Below are 25,120 nucleotides of genomic sequence, written 5' to 3' on the forward strand. Positions count from 1 at the left end.
TTCACCGTGTTAGCCAGGATGGTCTCGATCTCCTGACCTTGTGATCCGCCCATCTCGGCCTCCCAAAGTGCTGAGATTACAGGCTTGAGCCACCGCGCCCGGCAATCCCAGCACTTTTGAGGGCTGAAGCGGGTGGATCACTTGAGGTTGGGAGTTCGAGACCAGCCTGGCCAACGTGGTAAAACCCCATCTCTACTAAAAATTTAAAAATTAGCCGGGTGCGGTGGTGGGTTCCTGTAATCCCAATTACTTGGGAGGCTGAGGCACAAGAATCGCTTGAACCCGGTAGGCGGAGGTTGCAGTGAGCTGAGATTACGCCACTGCACTCCAGTCTCAGCAACAGACCGAGATGCTTTCAAAAAATATGTAAATACCTTTTGTAATAAACCTGTAAATTTAAATGTTTCTCTGAGCTCTGTGAATGGTTCTAGCACATTAATTGAACCTGAAGAGGAAGTCATTGGAAACCCAACTTGGAGCCAGTTCTGGGAGGTCTAGATTTGGGACTGCTGTCTAAAGTGGGGGTAGTCTTGTGGATTCAATGCTCACCACGTGGGATTTGATGCCTGTATTAGTCTGTTTTCACACTGCTATAAAGACATACTCAAGACTGGGTAATTCCTGTAATCTTAGCACTTTGGGAGGCTGAGGCAGGCAGATCACGAGGTCAACAGTTCGAGATCAGCCTGGCCACCATAGTGAAACCCCATCTTTACTAAAAATACAAAAATTAACCAAGCATGATGGCGCACTCCTAAGTCCCAGCTACTCGGGAGGCTGAGGCAGGAGAATCACTTGAATCCGGGAGGCGGAGACTGTGGTGAGCCGAAATCGCGCTACTGCACCCCAGCCTGGGTAACAGAGTGAGACTCTGTCTAAAAAAAAAAGAAAAAAAAAAAAACTGGGTAATTTATAAAGAAGTTTAATAGTCTCAGTTCCGTGTGGCTGGGGAGGTCTCAGGAAACTTACGATCATGGTGAAAGGCAAAGGGGAAGCAAGGCATGTCTTATATGGTGGCAGGAGAGAGGGAGAGTGAGGGAGGAATTGCCACACTCTGAAACCATCAGATCTCATGAGAACTCACTCACTATCACGAGAACAGCATGGCGGAAACCACCGCCACGATCTAACACCTCCTACCAGGTCCCTCCATGACAAGTGGGGATTACAATTGGAGATGAGATTTGGGTGGGGACATAGAGCCAAACCATATCAATGCTATCTCCAGCTACACAATGTCAGAATTTATTGAAGTACATCCAGCACAATCCACTGCAGAACTGACTGCTTGCTCATTAGAGGAGAAAATCCTACATATTTGGTCAAATAAATTTTCTGCATTTATTGTTGTTAGGTGTGAGACCAAACAGGGATGAAACACAGTTTGAGTTCTTCCTCTCAAACTTAAATAACAACTTACGGTGAGTCAATGTGTTGGTATTTCTGGGCTTAAGATGGTAACAATTTTAAAACAGTGTATTCTTGAGATATCAAAAATTCATGGCTGGGTGTGGTGGCTCACACTTGTAATCTCAGCACTTTGGAAGGCTGAGATGAGACAGTTGTTTGAAGCCAGTTCAACACCAATGTACTGGCATAACTAACAGTCCCAGGTACAGGGGAGGGTGAGCTGGGAAGAGCACTTTTGCCCTGGAAGTCAAGGATGCAGTGACCTGAACTGCACCACTGCCATCTAGCCTGGGACGCAGAATGAAACCCTGTCTCTAAAAAAATTAAAAATGAGGCCAGGTGCAGTAGCTCACGCCTGTAATCCCAGCACTTTGGGAGGCTGAGGCGGGTGGATCATCTGAGGTCAGGAGTTTGAGACCAGCCTGGCCAACATGGCAAAACCCTATCTCTACTAAAAATACAAAAAATTAACTGGGTGTGCTGGCAGGCACCTATAATCCCAGCTACTTGGGAGGCTGAGGAAGGAGAATTGCTTGAACCCGGGAGGCTGAGGCTGCAGTGAGCTGAAATCACATCGCTGCACTCCAGCCTGGGCAACAGAGCGAGATGTATTAAAAAAAAATTAAAAATTAAATTCCCAATTTATACATTCTAATAAACTTAACTGACAAAAATATACTTTAATATCTAAATCAGACAAAGGAAAGGAAAAGAAATATTTATACTACCCAATCCAAAACTCCTAGAGTGTGTATAGGTGTTAGAGAAACTCCTAGACAAAAAAAAAAGAAAGAGAAACGTCCTCAAAAATATATAAATCAATGGCTATTCCCTGATACAACATCCCCACACATATAAAACAAAGAAGACAAAGAGTAACATATGGAACCACTGACTAAATAGTAATGTCAAGTTCACTTATTTTTAAATTTTCTTATTTTTTTTCTGAGACAGGGTCTTACTCTGTAACTAAGGCTCACGTGCAGTGACACAATCATGGTTCACTGCTGCCTCGAACTCCTGGGCTCAGGTGATTCTCCCACCTCAGCCTCCTGAGTAGCTGGGACTACAGTTGTGCACCATCACAGCCAGCTAATTTTCATATGTTTTGTAGAGACAAGGTCTTGCAGTGTTACTCAGGATGGTCTCAAACTCCTGGGCTCAAGCGATCCACCTACCTCAGCCTCCCAAAGTGCTCAGATTACAGGTATGAGCCACCGTGCCCAGCCCCAAGTTCATTTCTAATACACGCAAAAGCCCAAAATAAAATCATCATTCCAGTGAGCTGTTCTCTCACGAGGACTCGGGCATCCAATAAAGGATCGTTTTTTTTTGTTTTTTTTTTTTTTGAGACGGAGTCTCACTCTGTTGCCAGGCTGGAGTGCAGTGGCACGATCTTGGCTCACTGCAACCTCTGCCTCCTGGGTTCAAGTGATTCTCCTGCCTCAGCCTCCCTAATAGCTGGGACCACAGGCACATACCACCACGCCCAGCTAATTTTGTTTTATATTATTAGTAGAGATGGGGTTTTACCATATTGGCCATGATGGTTTCGATCTCCCGACCTCCTGATCCGCCCAACTCAGCCTCCCAAAGTGCTGGGATTACAGGCATGAGACACCGCCCCAGGCCTAAAGGATCTTGCAGTCGACTGTCTTTCCCATTGTGCTGAGTAAAAATCTCAGAAGAGCTACCTACTCCTGTTACACACACCAGTAAAGTATGGACAAAGCACAACTGAAGAACGGCTGAGGAACCTTGTAAAAGAAGAAGAAATGCGTATGTCGGTCTCTTCATTGATTTCTGACACAGAGCTCCTAACTTCTTGGGATGTTCTAGGCGAGAGGAACGTGATTTGTTCTAATGAGGCAACCTCTCTAGGTTCCCTGGACTGGGTTGATCATCAGAAAGACCAGGCCATGATTACAGGCATCAAAGTGTCAGCCCCATCCACTATCCTCCAGGAAGGGAAGAGGGGCTGGAGACTGAGTTAATATCAGTCATGCCTATGTGATGAAGCCTCCATAAAAAATCCCTGAACTCAGAGAATCACTTGAACCGGGAGGCGGAGATTGCAGTGAGCTGAGATTGTGCCACTTCACTCTAGCCTGGGTGATAGGGCAAGACACTGTCTCAAAATAAAAAACACTCCTGAACTTTGGGGTCATGAGATCTTCCAAATGGTGACACACGAAGGTGCCTGGACGGTGGCGCACCCAGTGAATCTTCCCACATGCCTCCCCCTGTGAATCTCTTCATCCAGCTGTTCATCTGTATCCTTCAAAACACCCTTCAGTGTGAATCAGTGAGCATAAGAATGTGTTTTACTGAGTTCTGTGAGCCACTCTAGCAAAGTAATCAAACCCAACAAGGGGCTTGAGGGAACCCCAACCTGTAGCTGGTTGGTAAGAAAGAAAGATGACAACCTACTACCTGTGATTGGTGGCTGAGGTAGGGGACAGGTTTGGGAACTCAACCCTTTGCCTGTGGGATCTGACTCTAATTCCAGATAGATAATATCAGAAAGGAGTCACAGAAAACTATTAGATGGCCGCTGAAAACCTGGTTGTTGGTGGGGAGAAATCTCCACCCGTTCGGTTGACCAGAAGTGAAGCGCTCTCTGCTGAGTAGCATTTGAGAGTAAGAAAAACACTGGATTGGCCCTATCCCCGCGAGACCTGAAGAGGCAAAGAGCGGCTGAGATGCCTTCATGCTATTTGTGAGCCCCACACACAAAAAACAGAGCTGCCAATGTTTTCTTATCTCCTGATTAGGCCTTCCTAGCATAGGATATTGTGTGAACCATACATAGGTCAAGGAGGCAGGTCTACGCATACCTCAGGTTTGATGTATAAACTTAGCATTAGATAAAATCACGACAGAAACAGAGACCACAGGGAAAATAGACCCCTCTGACACAGCCGTCCCTGTGTCCTTCAGAATGATAGAATCAAAGAATTCTCACAAGCCATATGAGAGGGTGCTGTCCATCATGATAAAGACTTTGCCTTTGGCACAGCAAAAGAAATAATCAGCAGAGTAAACAGACAACCCATAGAGTGGGAGAAAATCTTCACAAACTATGTATCTGACAAAGGACTAATACCCAGAATCTACAAGGAACTCAAACAAAAAACAAACACTCCTATCAAAAAGTGGGCTAAGGACATGAACAGACAGTTGTCAAAAGAAGATACAGAAATGACCAACAAACAGATGAAGGAAGACTCAACATCACCAATTCTCAGAGAAACGCAAATTAAAACTACAATGCAATACCATCTTACTCCTGCAAGAATGGCCGTAATACACAAATAATACATACTGGCATGGATGGGATGAAAAGGGACCACTTTACACTGCTGGTGGGAATGGAAACTGGTACAACCACTGTGGAAAACAGTGTGGAGATTCCTTAAAGGTCTAAAAGTAGATCTACCATTTGATAAAGGAAAACCACTCCTGGTATCTACCCAGAGGAAAAGAAGTCATTATACAAAAGAGACACCTGCACACGCATGTTTATAGCAGCACAATTCACAAGTGCAAAAACAGAGGACCAGCTCAAATGCCCATCAAGAAGTAGATAAAGAAAATATGGTATACATATAATATGGAATACTACTCAGTCATAAAAAGGAATGAAATGATGGCATTTGCAGCAACCTGGACAGAATTGAAGACCATTATTCTAAGTGAACTAACTCAGGAATGGAAAACCAAACATTGTATGTTCTCACTCATAAGTGGGAGTTAAACTAGGAGGATGCAAAGATGTGAAATGATACAATGGACTTTGAGGTCTCAGGGAAAAGGGTGGGAGGTGAGGGATAAAAGACTATATATACATTGAATACAGTGTACAATGCTCGGGTGATGGGTGCACCAAAATCTCAGAAATCACCACTAAAGAACTTATGCATGTAACCAAACACCACTTGTTCCCCAAAAACCTACTGAAATAAATAATGGTAATATGGCCAGGAGCAGTGGCTCATGCTTGTAATCCCAGCACTTTAGGAGGCCAAGGTGGGTGGATCACTTGAGGCCAGGAGTTCAAGAACCTGTTTCTACTAAAAATACAGAAAAAATTTAGCCAGGCTCGGTGGTGCACACCTGTAATCCCAGCTACTTGGGAGGCTAAGGCACGAGAATGGCTTGAACCCAAGAGGCAGAGGTTGCAGTGAGCTAAGATCGTGCCACTGCATTCCAGCCTGGACGACAGAGCAAGACTCTGTCTCACAATAAAAAAATTTCATAAAAATAAATTTAAAAATTAAAAAATAACAATACCAGCTTGGGTAACAGAGTAAGACTCTGTCTCCAAAAAAAAAAACAAAAAAAACAAAAAACAAACCCAAAATCCAAGAAACCAAAAACAAAGAACACAGCAGTAAGAGAGGGCCAAGAAAAATTTCCCTTCTACGCCAGGCATGGTGGGTCATGCCTACAATCCCAGCACTTTGGCAGGCCAGCGAGGAGGAATACTTGAGGCCAGGAGTTCAAGACAAGTCTGGGCAACATAGTGAGACCTCATCTCCAGAAAACATTTTTAAAAATTAGCGAGGTGCAGTGGCACGTGCCTATAGTCCCAGCGACTTGGCAGGCAGAGACAAGAAGATCATATGAGTCCAAAGACTGAGGGTACAGTGAGCCATGATCACACCACCACTACACTCCAGCCTAGGCAACAGAGCAAGAACTTGTCTCAAAACAAAACAAAACAAACTCCAATCAGAACTCACAGGATTTAAACTTTTATTTTCCCAAAGAATTATCCTACTTGCAGAGAGCTCCCAAACAGAATCTCAAAGTGTGGTTCTGCAGGGTGCAGTGGCTCATGCTTCTAATCCCGCCACTTTGGGAAGCAGAAGAAGGCGGATCACTTGAGTCCAGGAATTTGAGGCTATGAGTTGAGCCACGACTGCCACTGTACGACAGCATGGGTGACAGAGCAAGACCCTGTTTAAAAAAAAAAAAATTATGGGGCTGCCACTCTGCCCTTCCAAGCTCTCACCTGTGTTCACACCTTTGATGCATTCCCTGCCATCTGGATTGTTTGCTATTTTCACTTCACTCTGCAGATTCCGGGGATCTCTCCTTTGCTCCAACATGGAGATAATACTCAGGTCAGGAAGACAGATTCCTATTTATAAAAAGAAAGAAAAATAAAGAATAAATGTGTGTTGTGGCATCTCCAAAATCCAAGTCCCATGTCTAGGTAGGAGACATGATACTATAAACGGATCAAGAATAGTATTTTGCCGGGTGCGGTGGCTCATGCCTGTAACCCCAGCATTATGGAGGTTTTCATTTCTGAGTCAACAGGGTTTTAATCTCAGTCAAGCAGTACATTGACTCCTAAAATGCTAAGAGGCACACAACAAAATGCAAAAATACAGCAGGGCAGATCCTGACTTCTGGAGGGGCATTATCCTCACCCAGGAAGACCAGGTTCCTGTAGTTCTCCAACATCACGTCCCTGTACAAAGTCCTCTGAGCAGGGTCCAGGCATTTCCACTCCTCCTGAGAGAATTCTATGGCCACATCCCTGAATGTCAAGTGTCCCTAAAATGAAAAACACATTTCACCAACAGGGTATCATCACAAAATGAGAAGACAGTTGTAAGGACTGACTTGATTGAAGTGAATGTTTTGACAAATCCACATTAAGGTATTTTTTAGCTAGTTATGTGTTTCTAATTGTGTTTTATTATACTTCTCTATTAGAAGTTATGATATTCTTTAAATTAGTATAGATTTCTAATTTTGTGGACAATACAAGAAATATAAAAATTAACCCACAGTTATTTCTATAGACGTGTCAGATACTACATATATATATTTTTCAGACAGAGTCTCTCTTTGTTGCCCAGGCTGGAGTGCAGTGGCACAATCTTGACTCAGTGCAACATCTGCCTCCCAGGTTCAAGTGATTCTCCTGCCTAAGCCTCCAGAGTAGCTGGGACTACAGGCACCCACCACCATGACCAACTAATTTTTGTATTTTTAGTAGAGACAGGGTTTCACTATGTTGGTGAGGCTGATCTCGAACTCCTGACCTCAAGCAATCCACCCACCTCGGCCTCGCAAAGTGCTAGGATTACAGGCATGAGCCACCAAGCACAGCCAGGATGAAGCTTCTGAACACATCCCATGTGATAGGAACTATTCTAAATGTTTTTGTTTTTTTAGACGGAGTCTTGCTCTGTCACCCAGGCTGGAGTGCAGTGGCGAGATCTCGGCTCACTGCAAGCTCCGCCCCCTGGGTTCACACCATTCTCCTACCTCAGCCTCCCGAGTAGATGGGACTACAGGCACCCGCCACCACGCCCGGCTAATTTTTTGTATTTTTAGTAGAGATGGGGTTTCACTGTGTTAGCCAGGATGGTCTCGATCTCCTGACCTCGTGATCCGCCCGCCTCGGCCTCCCAAAGTGCTGGGATTACAGGCATGAGTCACCTCACCTGGCATATTCCAAATGTTTTACATGTACCAACTGCTATTACAACAAAAGCCCATGAAAGAACAATCTGTTCCCATCCTCCTGAAGAGACAACTCTTTCACAGACATTTTAAGAAACTTGCCCCAGGTGCGAAGGCTAAAAACGGCAGAGTAAGTACAGATCCCAGGTGTCTGGGCATTAGAATCAAACTTTTAAGAATTAGGCCAGGCACAGTGGCTCACTCCTGTAATCCCAGCACTTTGGGAGGCCAAGGCAGGTGGATCATTTGAAGTCAGGAGTTGAAGACCATCCTAGCCAACATGGTGAAACCCCATCTCTACCAAAAATAACAAAAGTTAGCTGGGGGTGGCACCTGTAATCCCAGGTACTCGGGAGGCTGAGGCAGGAGAATCACTTGAACTCGGGAGGCAGAGGTTGCAGTGACCTGAGATGGTGCCACTGCACTCCAGCCTGGGTGACAAAGAGAGACTCCGTCTCAAAAAAAGAAAAAAAAAAGATCAAACAATAAAGTAACAGATCAGCATCAAAAGTAAATTGACAGACAACGACCTAATTGAGTACAGTTAAAACAAGTTCCTATTAAAATCAAGAAACTGTCACACATGTATCCCCATAATAGGTTACTATCCTTACAGCCATCGACTCATTATCGTAACAGTGTAGAACAATTTTAAGGTCATGAAAATATATAAGATGTAATTTCAACTGTTAAAAGATATAAGATGTATATAAACTGATGATGTGCCTTGGATAAAAACAATAGACTTACTCATCTGTGCACTCATGCACACACATCACATACACACACTTATTCATATACATATATACACTCACATATACTCTAGTAAACATATACATGACACCTGAAAGAGTTGTCTCTCAATGACCTCTTTTTTAGATATTTGTCTTTTTGTTTGTTTGAGGTGTCCAGGTTGCAGTGCAGTGGCTTATTCATTGCACATTACAGCCTTGAACTCCTAGCCTCAAATGATAACCCTCTCCGAGTAACTAGAATGATAGGTGTGCACCACTGTGCCTGGCTGTCACTGTTATTTTTACTAATGTGCATTTCAGCGTGTTTGCAACAATAAAAATGTATAAACTGTGCTCAATTCAGTTAATAAACGTTATTGTATATTAAACTATTTCAAAAAGTTAGACCACGTAAAAACACAGAAACTTCAATTCCAGTCTCTATTAAATACCCATACTGAAAAATATGTTTCAAAAATTGAGAAAGGGTTCTCACTATGTTGTCCAGAGTGGTCTCAAACTCTTGTGCTCAAGGAATTCTCCAGCCTGAGTTTCCGGAGAAGATGGAATTCCAGCCCTGGCCCATAAATATTAGGTTGTTGCAAAAGTGATCGCGGTTTTGCCATTACTTTTGCACTAACCTAAACATAATTTTGTCCACTAAATATTTAGGTGTTAGCAAAAGCCCAAGGGAGACTGAAACATCACAATCAGCAGTAAACATCAGATAGATTTCTTCTCATTTACGGCACAGAAAAGAGGGCCAGGCTTGGGGGACCGGAAAGACTTGGATCCACCTCGCGGGTGAGAACTTTACGCCGCGCGGGGCGTGTCTAGGGGGTCACTGAAGGATCTGAAGCGGGAAAACTCTGCGATAGGAGCTGTCTACATGGCCCTATGGTGAAAGACCGGGGACAGGACCAGCCTCCGAGCAATTTTAACACTCAGGGAAGCGACCGCCGGACTCTCATTAGAACGTCTGAGTTTACTCGGGGTGGAGGGAGCGGTGCCGAGATTTCAAGGTCTGTGTGACCCCTGAGATGCCGGGTACCGAAGCGCAGGGAACTCAGCATCCCAGATTTAATCTAAACAAAGGGAAACTCACACGCCGCAGCATGACTGTCACTCCACGTAATCTGCTTCCGGGTCTCCAGGAAACTGCGCGCGCAGCTGAGAGGCCAGGCCGGGGTGGAATTGGGCGGGGCCTGCGCTTCCCTCCCCTAGCTCCTAGCTCCTGTCGTTTTGGAGGCGAGTCCTGCCGTGGTGACTGAAGCAGCTCAGCTATCTGGAAACAGTGCCCCCGCAGAGGGAAAGTCTGTTGATGATTAGATCCACGAAAATTCCTGCTATTAAAATTAATTTTAAAACGGCCGTAGGGGAGCTCGCATGTCGTCCTAGATACCCGGATGCTGAGGTGGGAGGCTCGCTTGAGCCCCTGAGGTGGAGGCTACAGCGAGCCGAGGTCCTGCCGCTGCACGGGCGCCTGAGAGAAACCTTGTGCCTAATAAATAAATGAATACATAATCATACATAAATAAATTGGAAGTAAATAAAATAAATATAAATGAATAATAAACGGTAGTTTTCAGAATTTTAAAGCTCTGGAATTGTTTGAGAAGGGGATGCAAATTAAAATTTGAAATGCAAAACCCTGCCAGGGCGGAATGTGTAATTTCCTTTTTTTTTTTTTTTTTTGAGACAGAGTTTCACTCTTTTGCCCAGGCTGAAGTGGCCCGATCTTGGCCCACTGCAACCTTCGCCCCCCGGGTTCAAGCGATTATCCTGCCTCAGTCTCCTGAGCTGGGATTACAGGCTCCCGCCACCACGCCGGGCTACTGTCTTGTATTTTTAATAGAGACGGGGTTTTTTCCATGTTGGCCAGGCTGGTCTTGAACTCCTGACCTCCCGATCCGCCTGCCTCGGCCTCCCAAAATGCTGGGATTACAGGCGTGAGCTACTGCACCCGGCCAAGTGTTTTCTTTTTCATATTTATATTAATCCTAGTGTATACCTGCCATTGTCTTATGGACATACTTATGTCACAACTTTTTTTTTTTGAGACGGTCTCCCTCTGTCGCCCAGGCTGAAGTGCAGTACCACAATCACAGCTCACTAACTGCAGCTTCAACCTCCTGGGATCAAGTGATCCTCCCACCTCAGCCTCCCAAGTAGCTGGGACTACAGGTGCATGCCACTATGCCCAGTCTCATGTCACAAAATTTTGTCTTCAAACAGCACCCTCATTTATTTGTCCCCTAAAGTTTTCAGCAGAGCAAAACAGAGAAGAAATGTATTAAACATAGAATTTGGAGGCAATGTAGGAAAAAGATGTGAAAATATATATGTATACAAAAAATATAATTTTATTACAATTGAAAATGAAACATGGAATATATTGCATAATACCATAATCTGAAAATGACATATCCATAGCTTTTGGAAAAATGCTCTTGTAGTAAAATTATATTTATCGTATAATAAATATAGATGACAAAATTGTCATTGTGTAATACATTACAAAATTATGTCACATTTATTGTAGATATTATGAAATTATATGGTGTCATATTATAAACACTTCCCCACAATAATTTTCATTGAACTACTGTAAAAAAAAACCAAAAACCTCAGGCAATTTTACTAAACTCTATTTCACAAGCATTTTCAACAATCATATTGTGCAATGAGATCTGTATCTGTATCCATAAAAGGAATATAGTAAGATATTACCATGAAGAAAATTGGGGGTCTTTCCTAACAAAGATGGCAGGAGTTCCAGAGGAAGCACTCAGTGTTGTACTAGAGTTCACTGCATTTTGTGATGTCTGAACACTAACGCCTTTTACACCTCTGCACTCCCTCTTCCTATTCTGCCCATCTGGTCAACTGATAATAAAGCCTCAGTGCTCACTCCTTTGGAACCAACTGGAAGTTCAAACCACAAGGGGGTACCCCCGCCCCAGCCCTACCCTTTAGCAATCATGATACCCCAAGCCCATCACCTATCCCAGTTCTCTGAAGCCACCTTTGGACCAGCTGGAAAAGTACACCCTGCTTTCCCCCACAAAGCCTCATTATATAATAAAACACTCTCAAACCATATCAGTGTATGGGATCATCATTCTCAAGATCCAAGCCAAACCTTAGGGGGACTTCAAACAAGTTCCAGAAAAGTAGTCAAAAATTCAAATCACCAAAAAAGTTGTGAGGGTGACTATATGAAGTTTCTAGTTTATGTACCAAAACAGAATTTCCTTTCTGTGTGCTTCAACTTAAAAGAAAATGGATGAACATTCATGTTTTCAAATGGTGTCACTGAACACTACAAGTACAAAAAGAAATTGTGTTACAGTAGTTTTTGTTTGTTTGTTTTTGAGACAGAGCCTTGCTCTGTCGCCAGGCTGGAGTGCAGTGGTGCAATCTCAGTTCACTGCAACCTCTGCCTCCCAGGTTCAAGCGATTCTCCTGCCTCAGCCTCCCAAGTAGCTGGGATTACAGGTGCCCACCACCATACCCAGCTAATTTTTTTTTGTATTTTTAGTAGAGATGGGGTTTCACCATGTTGGCCAGGATAGTCTTGATCTGCTGACCTCATGATCCGCCCAACTCAGCCTCTCAAAGTGCTGAGATTACAGGCGTGAGCCCCCACACCCGACCATGTTACAGTATTTTTACCTTCAACCCATACTTTTTTATTTATTTATTTATTTATTTTGAGATGGAGTTTCGCTCTTGTTGCCCAGGCTGGAGTGCAATGGCACGATCTCGTCTCACTGCAACCTCTGCCTCCCAGGTTCAAGTGATTCTCCTGCCTCAGTCTCCCAAGTAGCTGGGATTACAGGCATGTGCCACCATGCCCGGCTAATTCTGTATTTTTAGTAGAGACAGGGTTTCTCCATGTTGGTCAGGCTGGTCTCAAACTCCCGATCTCAGCTAATCCACCTGCCTCGGCCTCCCAAAGTGCTGGGATTATAGGCGTGAGCCACCACGCCCGGCCCCACTTTCTATTTCCTAATATTTGTCATATTACTATTTATTTTTGCTGCATGAAAATGAAGGTACATGCCATAGGTCTTATTTGGCACACAAGAAAGAGGCATATAGAAACATAATACAGGGCATACTCATTAACAGTGATGCACATTTGAGGGTGTACAAGGCTGACATTGCACTGCTATTCACAAAGTTATTTTGACTTTACCCACATAAGCATCCTTCGCCAGAGTACACAGAGACTAACTCAAGTACTAAGTGTAATTACTCAAAATCATATTTACCTAAGTATATGCACCCAAAAGCGTATGTTGTTTTGTCTCTCTCTCTCTCACACACACACACATTGTTCTGGCTGCTTCAACCTTAAAATCCTAATGGGACATTATTCTGTACTATAAAGTATCCTCCTGAGGTAAGATTAAACAATGTTGGTAGAAAGGATGTGATTCATTCCCACTAAGAAAAAGTTAAACAAGGCCAGGCACTGTGGCTCACACCTGTAATCCCAGCACTTTGGGAGGCCAAGGCCAGTGGATCACTTGAGGTCAAGAGTTTGAGACCAGCCTGGCCAACATGGGGAAACCCCGTCTCTACTAAAAATACAAAAATTAGCTGGGCAGTAGTGGCGCATGCCTGTAATCCCAGCTACTGAGGAGGCTAGGCGGGAGAATCGCTTGAACCCGGGAGGCAGAGGTTGCAGTGAGTCAAGATCATGCCACTGCACTCCAGCCTCGGTGATACAGCGAGACTTGGTCCCAAAAAAAAAAAAAAAAAGGAAAAAAAAACCTCTAAACTTTGTTACTTAAAACTTGAGAAGTATGTACATTCTAAATCAAAGAGTTACAAATTATAGTGCCAGCAGTTAAACGTGAATCCTACTTAAGAATATGCTATACTGGTAGTTTTCATTAAATGCTCTATTCTGATATAACTCTTCTCTCTTTATTATTTGTATGTGTGTGTGTATATGTTATTAACTTTACATTTGTAAAGTTTCCTTTCAGCATAGATCAAGAGACGGGTGATGAGGCTTGAAGGCAAACTAAATTCTTTGCCGCATTTATATTTGTAAGGTTTTTCTCCTGAGTCCTCCAATGCTGTGCTAGGTGTGAACTGTAACTAAAGACTTTGCCACATTCATTGCCTCTGTAGGGTACGCAGTGAATTCTCTCCAGCATGAATTTTCCGATGGCGTGACAGGTGTGGATTTTGATTGAAGACCTTGCCACAGGCATTACACCTGTAAGGTCTCTCTCCAGTATGAATTCTTTGATGGTTCGTTAAGTATAATTTGCGCCCAAAGACTTTGTCACATTCATTACATTTGTAAGGTTTCTCCCCGGTATGGGTCAGAAGATGGGCCATAAGGCCCGGACGCTTGCGAAACGCTCTTCCACATTCGTTACATTTGTAGGGCTTCTCTGTACTATGAATTATTTGATGCCGTGCAAGGTATGAAAGCAGACTAAAGACCTTGCCACACTCATTACATTTGTAAGGTTTTTCTGCCGTGTGACTTCTCTGATGATTGGTTAGAGAAAATTTGTGTCTGAAGTTCTTGCCACACTCATTGCATTTGTAAGGTTTCTCTCCAGTATGGATTACAAGATGGGTAGTGAGCCCTGAACACTCTCTAAATGCTTTGCCACATTCGTTACATTTGTGAGGCTTCTCTCCAGTATGAATTCTTTGATGTCGTGCAAGGTTTGAATTGCGATTAAACACCTTGTCACATTCACTACATTTGTAAGGCTTCTGTCCAGTATGAATCCTCCAATGTTCTACAAGATGTGAATTGCGACTGAAGACCTTGCCACATTCAGTACATCTGTAAGGTTTCTCTGCAGTATGGATTACTTGATGGTTAGTAAGGCTTGCAGGGACTCTAGAAACTTCACCATCTTCACTACATTCATAAGAGTTTCCTCTAACGTATGCTTTCTCTTCTTGTGGGAGTAATGGGAAATCAATAAAATCATTCCTATATTTATTAAACATGTGTGTCGTGAAAGTAGAAGGAGTTTTTGGCAGTGGTGAAACTGAGGAACGATGGTTTGTAAACTTTTCAACTTGATTCCTTCCAAAAATTTTCCTTCCAGCTTCAAACAGCTGCAGTTCAGACAGATGTGACTCAAGGGTAAATCCAAGTTGATTTTTAATAGGCTTGTTTTCTGCATTGCTTCCCAATATACAGCTCCTCCCTAGAAAAGAAGAAAGAGTAGAACATGAACCCATGATTCTGGCATGTTTCCAGTCTGGTGCAGGGACTAGACTCTGCCTCACTCAACTCAGACATTGGAAGAAGTATCAGCATACTTTGGATGTCACATTGTGAGAGCTGAAAACACAAGGGGGTGACGTGATGCATTGGAGCAGTGGGGAATCTGCAGGACTCGGGAGGGTTATGGGTGACTTTGAGAAAGATTAAGGGCAGAGAAATAGAGCAGAAACTGAAAGCTTCTCAGAAAAAGGAGGGATGAGTCTCTTAGAGAAAATAAGACATTTAAGAGCAGTTGTATAGACATTAGTAATAGTATAATATATGCATAAAGCTCTTGTGCTGGGGACCCTCCCAGACCTGACCCTATGATCTCTCCATCTGTTAATTTATCCTTCTCTATCTACTTAGAATAAGGTCTGGCTCTGTCACCCAGGCTGCAGTGCAGTGGCGTGATCACAGCTCACAGCAGCCTTAAACTCCTGGGCTCAAGCATCCTCCTGCGTAGCTGAGACTACAAGGTATGCACTACCGTGCCTGGCTAATTTTTAAATTTTTTGTAGAAATAAGGTCTCATTATGTTGCTGGTTTCAAACTCCTGGGATCAAGCAATCCGCCCACCTCAGCCTCAAAAAATTATTGGGTTACAGATGTGAGCCACCATGCCGGGCCTGGATCCTTTAAAATACTCTGTATAATAAACCCTGTAAATGTTAAGTATGTATTACCATGAGTTCTGTGAACCACTCTAGCAAATTAATCAAACCCAAACAGGGAGCAATGGGAACCCCAACTTTTGAAGCTGGTTGGTCGAAAGTTGCAGAGGTCTGGACTTAGGACCAGTGTCTGAAAGGGAGCAGTATTGGAGACTGAGCCCTCAACCTGTGGGATGTGATGTGCTCTCCAGGTACACAGCATCAGAATCAAATCCAAGGGAATCCAGTGAGTATCCGCTGCAGAACTGACTGCTTATTGGTGGAAGAAAACTCACATTCGCTCACATAAGTTTTCGGTGTTTCTTGTTGTGTGGTGCAAGACCAGACAGAGGAAGGTATGGTTTGAGTTTTGCCCCTCAGTCTTAAATAACAAATTATGGCAAGTCAACGTAATGGTATTTCTGAGATTAAGATGGCAATAACTTTAAAAGAGCATATTCTTAAGATATGAAAAATTTCCATATTATACACTGTAACAAATTTAATTGGCAAAAGTGCTGTTTAATAGTAGCTACTAAGTCAGGTAAAACGAAGGAAAACAAATATTTAAACTCCCATTCAAACATTTCTGGAGTGTCTATAGGTTTTAGAGAATCTCCTGCTGAGGCATACCCTGTGCCATTAAAAAAAAAAAAAACTCATAAATATATAAACCAATGGGCCATTCCCTGATACTATAGCCCCACAGATACAAAATAATAAACACAAAGAGTATCATATGAAATATAGAACTGCTGATTAAATATACAAAAACCAAGCTGATTTGTAATACATGGAAAGGTACAAGATGAAAGTAACAGTGGTTTGAACAAATGACGGTAGTGTTAAAACCAGAGGCATCATCTGGGGGCTATTTTGTACCATGCTCCCCACGAGGATCTAGGGATCCAACACGGGGTCTTTCTGTTGACTGTCTGTTGACTGTCTCTCCCACTCAGCTGAGTAACCATCTCAGAAGAGCCACCTACTCCCCTGTGACACACAGCAGTAAAGTGTGGATGAAGCACAACTGAAGAATGGCTGAGGGGCCTTGTGGAATAAGAAGAAATGCATACATTGGTCTGTTCCCCGGTTCCTGACACAGAGCTCCAAAGACCTTGGGATGTCCTGGGTGGTGTGAGTGTGATCTGCTCTAATGAGGCAACCTTTGTGGGTTCCTGGATGGGGCTGATCACCAGAAAGACCAGGTCATACTTAGAAGCATGAAACTGTCAGCCTCACCCACTATCTTCTAGGAGAGGGGCTGGAGATTGAGTTAATATCAGTCACGCCTATGTGATGAAGCCTCCATAAAGATCCCTGAACTATGGGGTCATGAGCTTCCAAATGCTGAAGACATGCAGGTGCCTGGAGGGTGGCACACCCGGTGACTCTTCCCATGTGCCTTGCCCTGTGAATCTCCTCATCTGGCTGTCCATCTGTCTCCTTAGAAACATACTTCATCATGAACCAATGAACCTAACAAAGTGTTTCACTGAGTTCTGTGAGCCACCCTAGCAAAGTAATCAACCCCAGAAGGGGGTTGAGGGAACCCAACTTACAGCTGGTTGGTCAGACGGAAAGGTGACAACCTACTACTAGCAAGTGGTGGCTGAGGTGGGCGACTCTCAGCCTGTGGGATCTGATTCTAACTCCAGGTAGACAGTGTTAGAAACGAATTATAGAAAACCCAGTAAAGATCCAGTGAAAAATTATTTGTTGATGGGGAGAAATCCCCACATATTTTGGTGACCAGAAGTGAAATGTTCTGTGCTGAGTGGCATGTGAGAATAGGAAAATCACTGGCTTTTTCCCGTCTCAAACAGACCTGAACAGGCAGAGGGGGCTAGAGGCACCTGTAGTTTCCAGGACCCAGATGCAAAAAAGAGTAGCTCGTGTTTTCCCATTTCCTGATTATGTCTTCCCAGTACAGGAAATGGGGTGGACCATGAATAGGTCAAGGGGGTAGGTCTATGAAGACCTCAGCTTTGACCTATAGGGACAGAAACTGAGCATCAGATGGAATCAAGCACAGAAAGAAAGACCACAGGCGAAAGAGACCCGTGGCAACAATGCTCCCAGTGTTCTTCAGAATCATGGAACAGAAGTTCATAGAAGCCACATGACAGGGTGCTGTCCATCATGATAAAGACTTTGCTTTTGTCTCTGGGCTGGAACACCACTCACGGGTGAAAAGATGAAACTATTACACATTTGTAGAGCTGAATGAGACAGCAAAGAATATTTCCATTCAGAATGCCTAGGATTTAAACTTTTCTTTTCTCACAGAACGTCCCACCTATACAGAGTTTCCCACACACTCTTTTAAGAGTTAGTATGGGCTGGGTGTGGTGGCTCACGTCTGTAATCCCCAGGACTTTGGGAGGCTGAGGCAGGCAGATCACTTGAGGTCAGGAGTTTGAGAACAGCCTGACCAACATGGTGAAACCGCGTCCTTACTAAAAGTACAAAAATTAGCTGGGTGTGGTGACACATGCCTGTAATCCCAGCTACTGGGGAGGCTGAGGCAGGAGAATTGCTTGAATCTGGGAGGCAGAAGTTGCAGTGAGCTGAGATCACACCACTGCACACCAGCCTGGGCAACAGAGCGAGACAATGTCTCAAAAAAAAAAAAAAAAAAATAGTATGGCTTTGCAAGGTGCAGTAGCTGTAATCTGTAATCTACAACTTTGGGAGGCCAAGGCAGGAGGATTGCTTGAGTCCCGGAGTTTGAGGCTGCAGTGAGCTATGACTGCCACTGCACTACAGCCTGGGTGATAGTGGAACACCCTGGCTCAAAAATAAAAAAATAAAAACTATGGCTTCCACACTGCCCATCAGAGCTGTTACCTGTGTTCACGCTTCTGACACATTCCCTTCCATCTGGATTTTTTACTATTTTAACTTCACTCTGCAGAGTCAAGGGCTCTCTCCTTTGCTTCAACATGGAAATAATACTTAGGTCAGGAAGACAGATTCCTGTTAATAAAAAGAAAGAAACAAGATGTGCTGGGGCATTTCCAAAATCCAAGCCCTATGTTTAGGTAAGAGAGGGGATATTGCAAATGGATCAAGACTAATATTTCACAAGTTCCCCCACAGACTGGCTCCTTGTGAATGCTCAGGGAATACTGTAATATGTAGACATCGAGATCTCTTCCAAGAACTACTCACTTGTAAGCACAGGGGAGAAAACAGACAACTGGTTATCTGGTGCCACCCAATGACATATCATGAAGGGGGCACACCATCTGAAGACAGGACACATTTCAAATCCAGGGAGCATAACAGAACTTTTCATTTGAGTCAACAAGGTTTCTACCTCAGTTAAGCAATTTAGGGGCTCCTAAGAGGCAACCAAGAGAAAATGCAAAGATAGATTAGAGCAGATCCCGGCTTCCAGAGGGAAGTTATCCTCACCCAGGGAGACCAGGTTCCTGTAGTTCTCCAACATCACGTCTCTGTACAAAGCCCTCTGTCCAGGGTCCAGGCATTTCCACTCCTCCTGAGAGAATTCGATGGCCACGTCCATGAACGTCAAGTGTCCCTAAAATGAGGACCGCATTGTTTGCAACACTAAAAATGTATAAATTGTACGCAATTTAGTTTATAAACATTTTTGAATATTAAGCTATTGAAAATGGCAGATCATTAAAAAACATAGAAACTTCAACTCCAATCTCTAGTAAATACCCACATTCAAAAATATATAGTATTTTTAAAAATTCAGATGGGGTTTTACTAGGTTGCCCAGAAAGATCTCAAACTCCTAGATTCAAGGGAAGAGTTTAATCCTTCCCCAGCCTCCCGAGAAGGTGGGATTATAGGCATACACCACTAACCCTGCCCTACAAATACACTTTTGTCCATTAAAGTCTACATAGGTAGGTATTAGCAAATGCCAATGGAGTTTATTGATTTATTTCATTAATAAAACAGTGATACATGACACAACATTGAAGAATATTATACACTAATTTAACAAATAGGACGGGTGCAGTGGCTCACGCCTGTAATTCCAGCACTGTGGAAGGCCAAAGCAGATGGATCACCTGAGGTTAGGAGTTTGAGACGAGCCTGGCCAACATGGTGAAACCCCTTCTCTACTAAAAATACAAAAATTAGCCAGGCATGGTGCTGGGCGCCTGTAATGCCAGCTACTCGGGAGGCTGAGACAGGAGAATTGCTTGAACCTGGGAGGCGGAGGTTGCAGTGAGCCAAGATCGCGCCATTGCACTCCAGCCTGGGCGACAAGAGTGAAACTCCGTCTCAAAAAACAAACAAACAAACAAACAAACAAATAAAGGTCATAGAAAATATCTCAGCAGCACATACCTTAAGAAATTACTAGATAATTAATACTCAGGCCAAGAATGAAATTGGAAAACAAACAAACCAAAAAAAATGATATTAAACAAGAACATCTCATAAAATGTCATAATCAGCAGTACACATGGGATGCACTTCCTCTAATTTAAGGCCAGGAAAAGGGTGCAGGTCTGTGCTGCAGCCAATCACAACTGGATGCCTGATCAGGGACCAGAAGCAGTGGAAAAAAACAGGAAAAAAACAAAAAAGTGGGGATAGGAGGCAGGAAAAAGCAGGATCTGTTAGAACTAACGAATGACAGGATTGTAACCAAAACAAAGAATGCCATTTAGGCATTTTAACTAATACGAATATATTGAAAACAAGTTTCAACCGGGCACAGTGGCTCATGCCTGTAATCCCAGCACTTTGGGAGGCCACGGCGGGCAGATCACCTGAGGTGGGGAGTTCGAGACCAGCCTGATCAACACAGAGAAACCCGTCTCTACTAAAAATACAAAATTAGCCAGGCGTTGTGGTGCATGCCTGTAATCCCAGCTACTCGGGAGGCTGAGGCAGGAGTATTGCTTGAACCTGGGAGACAGAGGTTGCAGTGAGCCGAGTTCATGCCATTACACTCCAGCCTCAGCAACAAGAGTAAAACACTCCATCTCAAAAAAAAAAAAAAGAAAGAAAGAAAACAAGTGTCCTTCTTTAGCAGCACTAATTATAAATGACACACACACAAGAAAATCCTACCTCTCCCTTAGCAAATATACATGGCTCCTAACTAAAAGACATTCCAGACCTGTGTACGAAATCCGCAACTCTACTAAAAGAGTAATGTCAGCAAGATAGAGGAATACGAAGCCACAGACCTTTCTGTCCCCATGGAGACAAAAATTAAACAATACACAGACCAATTGGCTTTGTGAGAAATGTAGAAGGCCCTTAGCAAGTTCCTGCACCCCAAAGAAGCACCAAGTCAACCTGCTGGGAACCCAGTGGGAAAATGCATGAACACATTAGCCTGAGCCCCTGCTCAGGCATGATGTGCCATCATCCAGAGGAAACCACAAACTCCAGACTTCTCCTGAAGGACAACGTTCTGTCTTGGTTGAACAGAAGCTCTGATGTAACAGCGCCCCAGGTCAGGAAGCCACTGAGAACAAAGGCACCAGCATAAATCAGAGCCCGCAGTAACGCAGGCAGACACTAGGTGGCAGTGCGGACCCCAGCTTCCTATGGCCTCACACAGGCTGCAAAGCAGGTGCAGAAAGGGGAGCTCCTGAGCAGAACCTGGTCACCCTCTTCAGTGAGGAGGTGACAAGCAAAGTCCAGAGAGGACACATCACAGACAAAGCTCAGGACCTCCAGAGACTCCTCCTGGGCTGATTGGTGCGCGTGATCCCTGAACCATGCCAAGCACAAAAAAACGAGAGGTGACTGATTTATTTTCTTTTTCTTTTTCTTTTGAGACAGAGTCTCACTCTGTCGCTCAGGCTGGAGTGCAATGGCGCAATCTCGACTCACTGAAACCTCCGTCTCCTGGGTTCAAGGGATTCTCCTGCCTAAGCCTCCCGAGTAACTGGGATTACACGTGTGCACCACCACGCCAGGCTAATTTTGTATTTTTAGTAGAGACAAGGTTTCACTATGTTGGCCAGGCTGGTCTCAAACTCCTGACCTCAGGTGATCTGCCCGCCTCGGCGTCCCAAGTGCTGGGATGACAGGCATGAGCCACTGTGCCCGGCCAATGCGTAAAAATAAATTTCTACAGGACTTGCTCTCGCTCTTGCCACAGAGCTGACAGCAGTGGGTCGCCAGGGAGATGCAGGGAGGGTGGGAAACCGCACAGGGCAGGGCAGGGGAGACTTGGTATTTGATGGCCTAAGCTGCACGTTTGGTGTCTTCTATAAAACAAATATAGGCTGGGCGCAGTGGCTCAAGCCTATAATCCCAGCACTTTGGGAGGCCGAGACGGGCGGATCCCGAGGTCAGAAGATCGAGACCATCCTGGCTAACACGGTGAAACCCCGTCTCTACTAAAAAATACAAAAAATTAGCCAGGCAAGGTGGCGGGTGCCTGTAGTCCCAGCTACTCGGGAGGCTGAGGCAGGAGAATGGTGTGAACCTGGGAGGCGGAGCTTGCAGTGAGCCGAGATCACACCACTGCACTCCAGCCTGGGCGACAGAGCGAGACTCTGTCTCAAAAAAAAAAAAAAAAAAAACAAATATATACATAATTTGATGTTTAACATAAAAAATATAACAATAATTGCTGAACAAGAATGAATATAATTTCTACCTCTTTAATGACAAAAAAAATGCTGCTTCAATCTCTGTTCAAAATTACAGCTTTTTTTCACCTAACCCAGATGCTGTACAGGACTCCCTGCAGGAACACCGCTCTCCATGGGAGGGCCGTGCTGAGAAAGAAGAAAGAATGTCCTCTCTGAACCAACAGACACAAGAAAGTAGGAAAGGTGTTTAGCTTCAAATGTAGTAAAAATCAGACAGAAAATACTTCTCCTTCCTGAACTCCTTTTCCAGAATTTACCAGGTACTTGTGCATATTAATACGTGACTTCCAGTGGCAGCTGCTCTAATCCTGGTCCACAGAGAACTGACAGAGCATCCAGATGTGGCCCCTGAACAGTCCCTGCTGCCCAACAGCACTGACACCACGGGACCCTCACCCCGTCCCTATCCACGTCTGGTGTGAGCCCTTCCCAGGCCCATGCCCAGTGCAGCCTCTTCCCAAGTTCATGTCACTGGGTCACGAGAGATGGAAGCTAAGCGAGATGAGAGGGCGAGGGTGAGCAAACCTGTCAGGCAGGACACTTCAGACATTTCAGAAAGAAACAGAGATAGAAAAATCCGCCGAGAATATCAGTTTACCTGAGGAAGAGCCATCCCTGACTCCTTCGCTTCCCTCTTCTGGGCTTCTTCATCGCATAGCATGACTGTTTAGAAGTCAATCCTAAATGTCAAAAATAGGCTGATTACTGCTCAGAATCCACACGTTCCCCTTCCTGTGCCACAACCACACACACAGGTGAGACCTCAGCCTGTGGAAAATGTCCTCTGCTGCCCACTGCACCAGAGTTGATGCAGGGACAAGAAACCCCTACCAGAAGAACGAGTGAAGTTTTTACCTGTTTATTCAGGACTTGTTTCCCTCCTGGAGAAGCCCGCACGCACGCTGCAGCAGTACGGAGCTGGGCTGGACTGAGCCGCCTCATTCAGGGAACAGACCCAGCTGTGACCAAACTCCACGGAGAGCACAGCCCCCCTCCCCTCTCTGTGGAGCCCAGGCTCATATAATCCCTCAGAACTGGAGGACATAGAGCCTTGGTGCTCAGCGCCAGACACAGAACACAGTGGAATCTCCTTATCCATGGGGCATATGTTCCAAGATGCCCAGTGGATGCCTGGAACCTCAAACAGTACTGACCTCTATTTACTCCACTTAAATTATGCATGTAACAGCTTCTCACTGGCATATCCAAACTGCCAGCATCAATATTCACATGCTCGGGGAATACTAAAGCAAAAGGACTGAGATACCCCAAAAGTGGACCAGATCAAAAAGACTATTCACTGACTAATGGGCAGACAGAGTCTACACTCGGCCCTCAGGATTTCTAGGGTCCAAATCCAGAGATTCAACCAACGACAGACTGAAATAATTACAAAAAAAAGGGGAAAGAAACCAAAAAGTAACAAACAATGAAAATAATACAAGAAAACAACAGAGTATAACAACTATATAGCATTTATAAATTTCATTAATCCATTATAAGTTTCATCAATCCATTATAAGTAATCAAGAGATTTTTTAAAGTCTATGGGAGGATGTGTATAATTTATAAATACAGTCATGCACTGCTTAGTAACGGGACCTGTTCTGTGAAATGTGTTTTCAGACCATTTCATTACAGACTGCACGACATAAACCAAGATGGTTTATGTCTACCACAGGTTAAGTCTACTATGGTTAAGTCTACTACACATCTAGGGTATATGGTATAGCCTATTGCTAAAAACCTGCACATCATGTTATGTACTGAATACTACAGGCAACTATGACACAGTGGTATGTACTTGTAAATAAAAACATGTCTCAACATAGAAAAGGTACAGTACTAATATGATATACATGTTTAAAAAATGGTACATCTGTCTAGGGCACTTACCATGAATGGTGCTTGCAAGACTAGAAATTGCTCTGGATGAGTCGGTGAGTGTGTGGTGATCGAATGTGATGGCCTACGACATAACTGTGTACCACTGTAGATTTTATAAATACTGAATACTCAGCCAGGCGTGGTGGCTCATGCCTGTAACCTCAGCACATTTGGAGAACGAGGCAGGCGGATTGCTTGAGCCCAGAAGTTCGAGACCAGTTTGGGCAACATGGCGAGACTCCTGTGTCTACAAAAAAAAAAATACAAAAAATAAGCTGAGGCATAGTGGAACATACCTGTAGTCCCAGCTACCCAGGAGGCTGTGGTGGGACGATCACCTGAACTTAAGAGGCTGAGGCTGCAGCGAGCCATAATGGCACCACTGCATTCCAGCCTGGGCGACAGTGTGAGAGGCTGTCACAAAAATAAATACGTACATACATACTTACTGTATATTTAGGCTACACTAACATAAAAAATATTTTTTTCTCAATAACAAATTAACCTCAGCTTACTGTAACTTTTTGACATGATAAACTTCTAAATTTAACTTTCTGACTTTTGTAATAACATTTAGCTTAAAACACACATTGTATAGCTGTACAAAAATATTTTGTCTTTATATCTTTATTCTGTAAGGTTTTCCCATTTAAAATTTTTTTTCCCCCATTTAAACTTTTTGTCAACAACCAGGACACAAACACATACATTAGCCTAGGCCTACACAGGGTCAGGGCCATCAATGTCATTGTCTTCCAGTGCCACATCTTGTCCCACTGGAAGATTCTCAGGGGTAATACTATGTATGGCGCTGTCATCTGGGACAATGCCTTCTTTTGGATACCTTTTGAAGAACTTGCCTGAGGCTCTTCCAGGTGAGGAGGTACTCCTTTCAGAAACACGTCTGTGGTGTGAATCTGAAAGTCAGCTGAGGGCCTGGTGCAGTAGCTCATGCCAGTAATCCCCGCACACTGGGAGGCCGAGGCGGGCGGATCATGAGGTCAAGAGATCGAGACCATCCTGGCCAACATGGTGAAACCCCATCTCTACTAAAAATACAAAAATTAGCTAGGAGTGGTGGCG

General features: G+C 44.0%; 2 protein-coding genes across 5 annotated transcripts in view; both read right to left on the minus strand.

Annotated features, from left to right (window-relative positions):
- ZNF880 (zinc finger protein 880) overlaps positions 1-9,784 on the minus strand; it is a 24,975-nt gene extending 15,191 nt beyond the window's left edge. Inside the window, exons 1-3 of the mRNA XM_011965843.1 lie at positions 9,736-9,784; positions 6,852-6,978; positions 6,428-6,556 (exon numbers count right to left, since the gene is read on the minus strand). Of these exons, the coding sequence (XP_011821233.1) occupies positions 6,428-6,556; positions 6,852-6,978; positions 9,736-9,747 (268 nt within the window). The 5' untranslated portion in view covers positions 9,748-9,784. The remainder of the gene's footprint in view (positions 1-6,427; positions 6,557-6,851; positions 6,979-9,735) is intronic.
- Positions 9,785-12,742: 2,958 nt separating this feature from the next.
- The window catches only part of ZNF610 (zinc finger protein 610), a 27,444-nt gene continuing 15,066 nt past the window's right edge, over positions 12,743-25,120 (minus strand). For 2 of the 4 annotated variants that reach the window (XM_011965844.1, XM_011965846.1), the window contains exons 2-6: positions 24,047-24,284; positions 22,749-22,830; positions 18,960-19,086; positions 18,390-18,518; positions 13,403-14,827 (exon numbers count right to left, since the gene is read on the minus strand). In XM_011965844.1, the coding sequence (XP_011821234.1) occupies positions 13,764-14,827; positions 18,390-18,518; positions 18,960-19,086; positions 22,749-22,811 (1,383 nt within the window). In that variant the 5' untranslated portion in view covers positions 22,812-22,830; positions 24,047-24,284 and the 3' untranslated portion in view covers positions 13,403-13,763. Of the gene's footprint in view, positions 14,828-18,389; positions 18,519-18,959; positions 19,087-22,748; positions 22,831-24,046; positions 24,285-25,120 lie in introns of all 4 variants that reach the window. The other 2 variants (XM_011965845.1, XM_011965847.1) reach the window with 2 other exon arrangements.

This window comes from Mandrillus leucophaeus, unplaced genomic scaffold (assembly GCF_000951045.1).
Source record: "Mandrillus leucophaeus isolate KB7577 unplaced genomic scaffold, Mleu.le_1.0 Scaffold74, whole genome shotgun sequence".
NCBI lineage: Eukaryota > Metazoa > Chordata > Mammalia > Primates > Cercopithecidae > Mandrillus > Mandrillus leucophaeus.